The sequence below is a fragment of the Ceratotherium simum genome, chromosome 11 (assembly GCF_057802395.1).
Source record: "Ceratotherium simum simum isolate JZ-2026a chromosome 11, ASM5780239v1, whole genome shotgun sequence".
Lineage (NCBI taxonomy): Eukaryota > Metazoa > Chordata > Mammalia > Perissodactyla > Rhinocerotidae > Ceratotherium > Ceratotherium simum.
Window position 1 is genome coordinate 68,067 of NC_141910.1, and position 13,333 is coordinate 81,399.

Consider the following 13,333-nt stretch of genomic DNA (forward strand, 5'->3'; position numbering starts at 1 on the left):
ACCATAGGTAGCATCTGAACACCTTGAAATTCCCTGGAGAAACTTGTTAATAGAGAAATTAATTGTGGGCTTCTTTTTCTCTTTCTCAATGATTGTTCCAGAGGAATGAATCACCCTCCACACATAGTAGTACCAAGATTACTTGGAACAATGTTTAGGTCACCATAGTCTGTTGTCAACATCTTATAACTTAGAGCCATCCTAATGACACCTGATGATGCTCAGGAGATGTTAGATGACACTCTCCTTGAAACAATCCTCTTATCCTACATTTTGAAGGCCTATGCACTAGTTCAAGGCACACATCCAGAAGTCAGTAGAATACTTCCTGATCCCTTAGACAGTGAGTGGGTCTTCCCCTCTTCTTTGTCCTGAGAGCATGGAAAGGCTGAAATTAATAAGACAGCATTGATAAGTCCTTACCTATAGATAATTACTTTAAAGGTAAATAAATTAAATTCTCATTTGAAGGCATAGAGTAGCTAAACAGATTTAAAAAACAAGACCCAATTAAGTGCTGGCTATTACAGATTCAGTTTAACTTTAAGGATACACATCGTCTCCAAGTGAGGGATTGAAAATGATATTCCATGCAAATGGAAAACCAAAGAGAGTAGGGATATCTATACTTATATCAGTCAAAATAGACTGTAGGCCAAAAACTGTAATAAGAGACAAAGAAAGTCATTTTAAAATGATAAAAGGATCAATTCATCAAAAATGTATAACACTTTAAATATATATGCACCCAACGTCAAACCATCTAAATATATTTAAGGAACACTAACAGATATGAAGGGAGAAATGGAAAATATCAGTTATGGTAGGCGACATTAATACCCTATGTTCAAAATAAATTGATCATCCAGACAGAAAATCAATAAGGACACACTGGACTTGAACTATCCCTTAGACCAAATGTTCCTAACATATACATAACAGTCTACCCAACAGAATGTCTATTCTCAAGTGCACACAGAACATTCTCCAGCATAGATTAGATGTTAAGTTACAAAATAAGTCTTAGTAAATGTACAAGATTAAAATCTTACCAAGTATCTTTTCTGACTACAATGGTATGAAACTGGAAATTGATAAAAGAGGAAAACTGGGAAATTCATAAATTTGTTGAAATTAAACAGACACCTGAAGAACCAATCAAAGAAGAAATCAAAAGAGAAATCAAAAAATATTTTGCAACAAATGGAAGCATAACATATCAACACTTATGGGATGCAGCAAAAACAGTGCTAAGAGAGACATTTAGTGATAAATGCCTATATTAAAAAAAAAAAAGAGGGCTGGCCCCGTGGCTTAGCAGTTAAGTGCGCACGCTCTGCTGCTGGCGGCCCGGGTTCAGATCCCAGGCACGCACCGCCGCACCACTTCTCTGGCCATGCTGAGGCCACATCCCACATACAGCAACTAGAAGGATGTGCAACTATGACATACAACTATCTACTGGGGCTTCGGGGAACAAAAGGAGGAGGATTGACAACAAATGTTAGCTCTGAGCCGGTCTTCCTCAGCAAAAAGAGGAGGATGAGCATGGATGTTAGCTCAGGGCTGATCTTCCGCACAAAAAAAAAAATCACAAATAAACAACCAAACTTTACACCTCAAGGAACTAGAAATAGAACAAACTAAGCACAGAGTTAGCAGATGGAAGGAAATAACAAAGATCAGAGCAGAAATAAGTGAAATAGAGACTAGAAAGACAATAGAAAAGATCAACAAAACTAAGAGACCTTTATTTTTGAAAAAATAAACAAAATTCACAAACCGTTAGCTGAATTAACTAAGAAAAAAGAGAGAAGACTTAAATAAGTAAAATCATAAAGGAAAGAGCAGATATTACAAGTGATACAACAGAAATATAAAGGATCATGAGAATACTATACCCAATTATACACAAATTGAATAATCAAAACGAAATGGAAAAATTCCTAGAAACATACAACCTACAAACACTGAATCATGAAGAAACAGAAAATTTGAACAGACCAATAATATGTGAAGAGATTGAAGCCATCATTAAAAATCATTAAAAATCTCCCAACAAAGAAAAGCCCAGGACCAGATGGTTTCAAGGATGAATTCTACCAAACATTTACAGAAGAAATAAACACCAATTCTTCTCTAACTCTTCTAAAAAACTGAAGAGGAGGGGCTGGCCCTGTGGCACAGTGGCTGGGTTTGGATCCCAGATGTGCACCCACACACTGTTTGTCAGGCCATGCTGTGGCAGAGTCCTATATAAAGTAGAGGAAGATGGGTTAGAGTTAGGGTTAGGGTTAGGGTTAAAATAAAATAAAACTGAAGAGGAGAGAACACTCACAAACTCATTTTGTGAGTCCAATATTATTCTGACACAAAAGCCAGAAAAAGACATAACAAGAAAAGAAAACTAAAGGCCAATATCCCTACTGACTATAGATGAAAAAATTCACAGCAATATACTGGCAAGCCAAATTCAACTGTACATTAAAAGGATCATACACTATGATGAAGTGGGATTAGTCCTTGGAATATGAGGATGGTTTATCATACACAAATCAATAACTGTGAAACACCATGTTAATAAAATTAATGACAAAAAATTATATGATCATCTCAATAGATGTAGAAAAAGCACTGGACAAAATTGCAGCATCCTTTCTTGATAAAAACTCTCAAAAAATTAGTATAAAAGAAATGTTTGTTGTTGTTCTTAGTGATTTCATGTGGATTCTGTCTCCTAGCAAGCCTATGTACAGCAGAGTAGAATGCTGCTCAATCATTTTGAACCCTACTTTCACCTTCTGGTACTATAGTAGACAATGTTCCACTGCTATTTATAGGGTTTCCATGGCCTATTTTTTCATAAGTGGGTGGTCAGTTCCTTCTTACTAATCTGTCTTAGTCCGGAAGCTCCTTTGAAACCTGTTCACTATGGGTGACTCTGCTGGTATATAAAATATGAGTGGCATAGCTTTCAGCATCACAGCAACATACAGCCACCACAATATAACAACTGACAGATGGGTGTTGTGGTTCCCTGACCATGAAAGGAACCGGGCTGTGGTGGTTTGAGCACAAAATCCTAAACACTAGACCACCAGGGCTGGCTATGGAAGGAATGTACCTCAACATAATAAAGACACATATGACAAATACACAGCAAACATTACTTTAACATTGAAAGATTAAAAACTTTCCCACTAAATTCAGGAACAAAACAAGGATGCCCACTTTCACTATTCCTATAGAACATAATATTGGAAATCTTAGCCAGAGAAATTAAACAAGACAAAGAAATAAAATGTGCCCAAAGTGGAAAGGAAGAAGTACAACTGTCTCGGTCAGATATGATCTTATATAACGAAAACCGTAAAGACTCCATGAAAAAACTATTAGAACTAATAAAAATTCAATCATGTTGTAGAATATGAAATAACCATACAAACCAGTTGCATTTCCATACACAAACAAGGGACTGTCTGAAAAAGGAATAAAGAAAACAATCCCATTTACAATAGAATTGAAAACAATAAAATGCTTAGCACTAAATTTACAGAGGTGAAATATCTGTACACTGATTATTATAAGATAGTGATATAAGAAATTGAGGAAGACACAAATAAATGGAAAGTTAACCCGTATTCACAGATCAGAAAAATTAATATTGTTAAAATGTCCATGTTACCCAGAGCCACTTCTAGATTCAATGCACTCTCTATCAAAAAACCAAGGACATTTTTCACAGAAGTAGGAAAAACAATAGTAAAATTCATATGAAACCACAAAAGATCCTTAATAGCTAAAGCAATCCTAAGAATGAACAAAGCTAGGGGCATCACAATTCCTGATTTCAGACTTTATTACAAGTCTACAGTAATAAAAACAATATGATACTGATATAAAAATATACACATAGACGAATAGAACAGAATCAAGAGCTCAGAAATACACCCATTTATATTCGGTCAACTAATATTTCACTAGGGAGCCAAGAATACTTAATGGTTAAAGGATAGTATCTGCAACAAATGGTGTTGGGAAAAATGGATAACCACATCCAGAAAAGTGAAATAGGACCCCTATCTTACAACCTTTTCAAAAATGAACACAAAATGGATTAAAGACTTAAATGTAAGACCCAAAACTGTCAAACTACTAAAAGAGAACATAGGGAAAATGCTCTTTGATGTTGGTCTTCGGAAAGACTTTTTCGATATGACATCAAAAGTGCAAGAAACAAAAGCAAAAATAAACTATTAGGACTACATCAAACTAAAAAGCTTCTGCACAGCAAAAGAAACAATCAGCAAAATGAAAAGGCAATATATGGATTGGAAGAAAATATTTGCAAACCATCTATCTGATAAAGGGTTAATATTCAAAGTATATAAGGAATGGATAGAACTCAATAGCAAAAAAGTAAACAATCAGATTATTTCAAAAATGGGCAGAGGAATTGAATAGACAGTTTTCCTAAGAAGACATACAAATGGCCAAGATATACATGAAAATATGCTTGGCTTCACTAGTCATCAGGGAAATACAAATCAAAACCACTATGAGATATCACTTCATGCCTGTTAGGATGGCTATTATCCAAAAGAAAAAAGACAAGTGCTAGTGAGACTGTGGAGGAAAGAGAATCCTTGTGCCCTGTTGATGGGAATGTAAATTGGTGAAGACACTACGGAAAACAGTATGGTGGCTGCTCAAAAAGTTAGAAGTAGAACTACCATATGATCCAGCAATCTCACCTCTGAGTGTATGAAGGAGATGAAATCATTATCTCAAATAAATTTCTGCTATCCCTTGTTCATTGAAGCATTATTCACAATAGCTAAGACATGGAAACAACCTGAGTGTCCATCAGTGGATTAACGGATGAAGAAAATGTGATTTTACACGTATATAGGAATATTATTCAACCATAAAAAAGGAAATACTGTTACTTGTGACAAAAAAGGATGGATCTTGAGGGCATTATGCTAAGTGGAAAAAGGTAGAAAGAGAGAGATAAATATTGTATGATCTCACATACATGTGGAATTTAAAAATATCAAACTCATAGAAACAGAATAGAATGGTGGCTGCTAGGGGCTAATGGATGCGGGAAATGGGGATATTTTGGTCTATGAGTACAGACTTTCAGGTATAAGAGGAATAATTTTGAAGCATCTAATGCACAGTATGGTGAATTTAGCTAACAATAATATATTGTACTTGAAAGTTGGTATGAGAGTAGACGTTTAATGCTCTCACCATGACAACCTCAACAACAATATGGTAATTATGTGAGGTGAAGGGCATGTTATCTAACCTTATTGTGGTAAACATTTTGCAATATATCTGTGTATCAAATCATCACATAGTTCACTTTAAACTTACACAATCTTATATGTCACTTATATTTCAATAAAGCTGGAAAAAGAAGAAATAAATTACCAATTCTAACTCAAGAAGAAATAGATAACCCAACTTGTCCTATGCCAATTGAAGAAATTGAATTGAGTGTTTAAAATCTTGAAGAAGGAAAGAAAAAGCAAAACTCCAGGCCTAAATGTTTTCACAGGGAAATTTTATCAAAAATTTGGGAAATAAATATGCCAATACTTCACAAACTCTTACAGAAAATAGAAGAGGCAGGAATATTTTCCAACTTATTTGATGAGGAAAGCATTCCTCTGATATTAAAACCAGACAAAGATTTTGGGAGAAAAGCAAACTATAAACTATATACCCCATATGCATAGATGCAAAAATCCGAAAACATAATAGCAGCAAAGAGAATCCATCAATACATAAAATACAATAATACATCAGGACCAAATAGCATTTGTCTCAAGAATTCAAACCTGATTTAATATTTGAAAATCAAGCAATATAATTCACAATATTTTAATAGATTAAAGAAGAAAAAGTAGCAGTTAGGGAGGTAGGTGAAGAAAGTAGAAAAAATTATGTCATAAGCCAAGGAAACAGAGAGTTGCAAATGGAAGTTTTGACAAGCACAGAAAGGGGACTAAATCTTGATGAATATGTGCTAAATCTTGGTGAATTTGGCAGGGAGTTTTTTAAAACTATATTTATATGGTATGTCATTTAATCATCACCATCTGAAAAATGGTGTATTATATACCTTTTCATGTGTAAGTAAAGTGAGGCACAGAAAATAATTTATTGTTTATTTGCTAGCAATAAATCTGGAAAATGAATCTGAACTCATATCTGTCTTCTTTCAAAACTAACATTCGATATTAGTAACTAGTGTTTCTCAAGCCTGGTTGAACTTTAGAATCATGGGGGTCTTGTAAAAAATATGTATTCTCCAGATCTAAACTGGTCTATTTTTTTTTTCAAATCTATTTATTCTGGTATTTATTTCCATATATTTTTTTAATTTTTTGTTTAATGCAGTAACATTGGTTTATAAGATTGTATAAATTTCAGGTGTACATCATTATACATCTATTTCTGCATAGATTACACCATGTTCACCACCCAAATACTAATTACAACCCATCACCACACACATTGCCGAATTATCCCTTTCACCCTCCTCCCTACCCCCTTCCCCTCTGGTAACCACCAATCCAATCTCTGTCTCTATGTGTTTGTTTGTTGTTGTTATCATCTACCACTTAATGAGGGAGATCATACGATATTTGACCTTCTCCCTCTGACTTATTTCATTTTGCATAGTACCCTCAATGTTCATCCATGTTGTCACAAATGGGTGGATTTCATTTTTTCTTATGGCTGAATAGTATTCCATTGTGTATATATACCACATCTTCTTTATCCATTCATCCCTTGATGAGCACTTAGGTTGTTTCCAAATCTTGGCTATTGTGAATAACGCTGCAATGAACAAAGGGGTGCATGTATCTTTACACATTGGTGTTTTCAAGTTCTTTGGACAAATACCCAGCAGTGGAATAGCTGGATCATATGGTGGTTCTATGCTTAATTTTTGAGGAATTTCCATAATGTTTTCCATAGTGGCTGCACCAGTTTACACTCCCACCAGCAGTGTATGAGAGTTCCCTTCTCTCCACATCGTTTCCAACACATGTTGTTTCCTGTCTTGTTAATTATAGACATTCTGACAGGCGTGAGGTGATATCTCATTGTAGTTTTGATTTGCATTTCCCTGATAGTTAATGATTTTGAACATCTTTTCATGTGTCTGTTGGCCATCTGTATATCTTCTTTGGAGAAATGTCTGTTCAGGTCTTTTGCACATTTTTTAATTGGGTTGTTAGTTTTTTTGTTGTTGAGATGCATGAGTTCTTTATATATTTTGGAGATAGAGCCCTTATCAGATGTATGGTTTACAAATATCTTCTCCCAATTGTTAGGTTGTCTTTTCGTTTTGTTGATGGTTTCCTTTGCTGTGCAGAAGCTTTTTAGTTTCATGTAGTCCCATTTGTTTACTTTTTCTATTGTTTCTCTTGCCCAGTCAGACATGGTGCTTGAAAATATTTTGCTAAGACCAATGTTGAAGAACGTACTGCCTATGTTTTCTTCTAGAAGTTTCATAGTTTCAGGTCTTACATTCAAGTCTTTAATCCATTTGGAGTTAATTTTTGGTGTATGGTGTAAGGTAAGAGGCTACTTTCATTTTTTTGCATGTGGCTGTCCAGTTTTCCCAACACCATTTGTTGAAGAGATTTTCTTTTCTCCATTGTATGTTCTTGGCTCCTTTGTCAAAGATTAGCTGTCCATAGATATGTGGGTTTATTTCTGGGCTTTCGATTATGTTCCATTGATCTGTGTGTCTGTTTTTGTGCCAGTACCATGCTGTTTTGGTTACTATAGCTTTGTAGTATATTTTGAAATCAGGGAGTGTGATACCTCCAGCTTTGTTCTTTTTTCTCAGGATTCCTTTAGCTATTCGGGGTCTTTTGTTGTTCCCTATAAATTTTAGGATTCTTTGTTCTATTTCTGTGAAAAATGTTGTTGAAACTTTGATAGGGATTGCATTGAATCTATAGATGGCTTTAGGAAGTATGGACATCTTAACTATGTTAATTCTTCGAATCCAAGTGCATGGAATATCTTTCCATTTTTTTGCATCTTCTTCAATTTCTTTCAGCAATATTTTATAGTTTTCGGTGTACAAATCTTTCATCTCTTTGGTTAAGTTTATTCCTAGGTATTTTATTCTTTTTGCTGCCATTGTAAATGGGATTGTATTCTTAATTTCTCTTTCTGCAACTTCGTTGTTAGTGTATAGAAATGCCACTCATTTTTGTACGTTGATTTTGTATCCTGCAACTTTACCATATTCGTTTATTACTTCTAAAGTTTTTTAGTGGATTCTTTAGGCTTTTCTATATATAAAATCATGTCGTCTGCAAATAGTGAGAGTTTCACTTCTTCCTTTCCAATTTGGATCATTTTTATTTCTTTTCTTGGCTGATTGCTCTGGCTAGGACTTCCAGTACTATGTTAAATAGGAGTGGTGAGAGTGGGCATCCTTGTCTGGTTCCTATTCCTAGAGGGATAACTTTCAGTTTTTCACCATTGAGGATGATGTTAGCTGTGCGTTTGTCGTATATGGACTTTATTATGTTGAGGTACTTTCCTTCTATCCCCACTTTATTCAGAGTTTTTATCATAAATGGATGCTGTATCTTGTCAAATGCTTTCTCTGCATCTATTGAGATGATCATGTGATTTTTATTCTTCATTTTATTAATGTGGTGTATTATGTTGATTGATTTGCATACGTGGAACCATCTCTGCATACCTGGTATAAATCCCACTTGATCATGGTGTATAATCTTTTTAATGTATTGTTGTATGCAATTTGCTAGTATTTTGTGGAGGATTTTTGCATCGATATTCATCAGTAATATTGGCCTGTAATTTTCTTTTTTTGTGTTGTCCTTGTCTGGTTTTGGTATCAGGGTAATGTCAGCTTCGTAGAATGAGTTAGAGAGCCTCCGCCCCTGCTCAAATTTTTAGAAGAGTTTGAGAATGATAGGTATTAAGTCGTCTTTGAATGTTTGGTTGAATTCACCAGGGAAGACATCTGGTCCTGGACCTTTATATTGGGAGAAGTTTTTGATTACTGTTTCGATCTCCTTACTGGTGATTGGTCTATTCAAATTCTCTATTTATTCTTGATCCAGTTTTGGAAGGTTGTATGATTCTAAGAATTTATCCATTTCTTCCAGATTGTCGAATTGGTTGGCATATAGCTTTTCATAGTATTCTCTTATAATCTTTTGTATTTCTGAGGTGTCTGTTGTAATTTCTCCTCTTTCATTTCTGATTTTACTTATCTGAGCTTTCTCTCTTTTTTTCTTGGTGAATCTAGCTAAAGGTTTGTCAATTTTGTTGATCTTTCAGAAGAACCAGCTCTGGGTTTTATTAATTTTTTCTATGGAATTTTTATTCTCTATTTCATTCATTTCTGCCATGATCTTTATTTCCCCTCTTCTACTGATTTTGGGCTTTGTTTGTTCTTCTTTTTCCAGTGCCTTTAGGTGCATTGTTAGAATGTTTATTTGAGATTTTTCCTGTTTGTTGAGATAGGCCTGTATTGTTATAAACGTCCCTCTTAGAACCGCTTTTGCTGTATCCCATAAATTCTGGCATGTCGTATTTTCATTTTCATTTGTCTCCAGGTATTTTTTGATTTCTCCTTTGATTTCTTCATTGACCCAATCGTTGTTCAGTAGCATTTTGTTTAATCTCCACGTATTTGTGGCTTTTCTGGCTTTCTTCCTATAGTCGATTTCTAGTTTCACACCGTTGTGGTCAGAAAAGATGCTTGGTATTATTTTAATCCTCTTAAATTTATGTAGACTTGTTTTATGGCCTAATATGTGATCAATCCTGGAGAATGTTCCACATTCATTTGAAAAGAACATGTATTCTTCGGTTTTTGGATGGAATGCTCTGTATATATCTGCTAGGTTCATCTGTTCTAGTGTGTCATTTAAGGCCAATCTTTCCTTATTGATCTTCTGTTTGGATGATCTATCCATTGGTGTAAGTGGAGTGTTAAAGTGTCCTACTATTATTGTGTATTGTCTATTTCTGTTTTTATGTCTCTTAATAATTGCTTTATATATTTACGTGCACCTACATTGAGTGCGTAGATATTTACAAGTGTTATATCCTCTTGTTGGATTGTTCCCTTGATCGTTATGTAATGTCCTTCTTTGTCTCTTTTTACCGTTTTTGTTTAAAAGCCTATTTTGTCAGATATGAGTACTGCTACCCCAGCTTTCTTTTCATTGCCATTTGCGTGGAGTATCTTTTTCCATCCCTTCACTTTCAGTCTGTGAGTGTCTTTAGGTCTGACGTGTGTTTCTTGTATGCAGCATATATATTTGTCTTGTTGTTTTATCCAATCAGCCACCCTATTCCTTTTAATTGGAGCATTTAGTCCATTGACATTTAAAATAGCTATTAATAAGTACGTACTTACTGCCATTTTTTAACTTTTTTCCTCAATGTTTTAGTAGTCCTTCTCTGTTGCTTTCTCCTTCTATACAGAATTGATGGTATCTTTAGTTTGACCTCTGTCTGAAAGCTTTACTCTTTAACTCTCCTCCTCACTCATTTTTTGTTTTTGATATCATATCTAACCTCTTTTTTGTGCCTTTGTATCCATTACCCTCTTATCATGGAAATAGATAATTTTTCCTATTTGTGGTCTTCTCTTTTCCCCTTAAATCAGTCCCTTTAACATTTCTTTAACTGGTTTCTTGGTGACAAACTCCTTTAATTTTTGCTTGTCTGGGAAACTTTTGATTTCTCCTTCAATTTTGAATGATAACCTTGCCAAGTAGAGTATTCTTGGCTGTAAGTTTTTTCCTTTTAGCACTTTAAATATATCATGCCACTCTCTTCTAGCCTCTAATGTTTCTGCTGAGAAGTCAGCTGATAACCTTATGGGGTTTCCTTTGTATGTAATTTGTCTTTCTCTTGTGGCTTTTAGGATTCTCTCCTTACCTTTAATTCTGGATATTTTCATTATGATGTGTCTTGGTAAACTAGTCTTAAAGATGAGCCTTCCCAGACTTGAGATGGGGAAACTAGCATTTTTACACCTCAAATAATCCTTCTATTATCTGAAGTACTAGTCTGCAAACACACATTTAGAGACCACTTAATACCACAGTCCCCAAAGTCACAAGAATCACAAAGTTGCCTACTAAATGTATTACCCATTTTCGATTACTTAGAAAAGTATCCTAACATAGTACACACATAATAAACATAGTGATATAAGTGTGTAGATAGGAAAGTGAGCTCCAATAATATAAGAATAGAAAACTACCCAATAGACTTCAATTTCAAAGACAGTATGCGACCTATCATTGATAAACCAAAGTCGTGGAGATGGTTGCACACATTTACAGAGTTAAAAGGACTGGCTGCTGGAAGCATCATGGGCTCTAATTGTAGAACAAGGCTATAAGGAGGAGGTGGAATATGAGAATGACATTTGGAAAACAGATATGATCAATAGGAATGGAACAGAGGAAAGGATCCTCTCTGGAACAAAGGCCATGAAGTGAAAATGAAGACCAGGAGACACTGACCAGGACAGCATATGGGAAGTTGATGTGTTTGAGAAGCAGACTAAGGTCTGATGGAGAAATGATTGCAAATAAGATACTGAGCACTGAACCTTGGGAAGCTCCCAAGGTAAGAGACTGATAGGAACAGGGGGATACAACAAAGGAATAAAATTGGAAACTTCAGTGTCATCAGGCATAGGGCAGAGATAATTGATCCATGAGTGTATGAAGTACACTGGTTCCTTCTCCACAAGATGTAGCTGAAGTCACGAGTGGCTCGGTGATATAAACCCATCTGTATACAGCAAAGATTCAGGTGATGCAAAACATCCTGAACAATGTAGAGAAGGGTCCATGGCAGGTCACTACAGAGTCTTCATGGAGTGACTTCCTTGTGCAAGAGATGCAGAACAAGCTAATCTACTCAATCTTCCCTAGAGATTTGCACATTCTTCCACAATTATGACAGGAGACGTGGCCTCTCATACAGCTAAGGGCCTCTCAAATAGGTGCAGGAAAGAAGCAGCTGGTGCAGCAAAGACTCACTGATGTGTGGTTCTGGGGAGGAAGTTTGTGTTTGAGGCTGAAGCACTGTGGGAGGAGAGCTATAAAGCTGCTGACAGTAATAAACTGCCACATCTTCAGCCTGGAGGCTGCTGATGGTGAAAGTGAAATCTGTCCCCGACCCACTGCCACTGAATCGGTCAGGGACCCCTGTGGCCCTGCTGGATGCATAGTAGATGAGCCACTTAGGAGCCTGCCCTGGTTTCTGCTGGTACCAGGCTAAGTAGTTTTTCTGGTTGGAGCTGGATAAAAGACTCTGGCTGGACTTGCAGTTGATGGTGACCGTATCTCCTACAGACACAGCCAGAGAGCCTGGAGTCTGGGTCATCACAATATCCCCATAGACATCTGCAATCAGGAATGGACAGTGATTATATATTGCATCACTAATTTATCCAAATGCACATCTAAGAGATGTAGTTTTTTGTTATTTATCATATAATTAGACTGTTTTAGATGTTTCATTCTGCATGTAAAAATCATTTTCCAATTTTATAAAGATATTTCTCCTTTAAACGTCTCACCTGAGACCCAGAGCACCAGGAGGATGAAGAGTTGTGGCTGTGACACCATCTTGATGCTGCTCACCCGTCTGACTCACTCAGGCCCCATCTCCTGGAAACCCCATTAATAGAGTTCTGAGCAGTCAGCCTACTACCAGTGTTGCCTATGCAAAGCATCAGAGAGTATGAAAGCAAAAGCGCTTATGCAGTGAGTTGTGAAGACAAATAATGGAAAGAAGGAGACAAGATTATCATTACCCAGGAAATGTGATTGTATGCCTACAAGAAACCCAGCAATCAACTTAAAGCTACGATTTTCAATACAGTTCAGCAAAATTCCCAAATGTAAAATGTTTTTAATATCAACCCTACTCTTTGAAATCAGCTGAAATCAACTTGAAAAAAATAATTTATAATAGAACAAATATAATTTTCAGTACGTATATGGAACTTATTTGAAACATAAACATCATGTCAGTACATGAAATATATTCATGTCACTGGATAGAATGAGGATATGGTGCACACATTTATATCTCTATCTCAGATTCTTTCTTGAATTTTAAATACCTATTTGAAGTTCCTCATGGACATCTCATAAGCATCTCCATACATCCAAACCAGACCTCGAATATTTTACTCAACACAAACACTATCTCAGAAAATAAATCACCACATTTTATGAACCACCCTTGTCACTGATCTCTAGGTCAACCAGTTTCT

At 35.7% G+C, this 13,333-nt stretch overlaps 1 gene segment (V, D, J or C); it reads right to left on the minus strand.

The window, feature by feature from the left end:
* Nucleotides 1-12,033: 12,033 nt before the first annotated feature.
* Nucleotides 12,034-12,725, minus strand: LOC106802958 (immunoglobulin kappa variable 4-1-like). The segment is given in 2 exon segments: nucleotides 12,034-12,455; nucleotides 12,632-12,725. Coding segments are annotated over 2 exon segments (471 nt in total).
* Nucleotides 12,726-13,333: the final 608 nt, after the last annotated feature.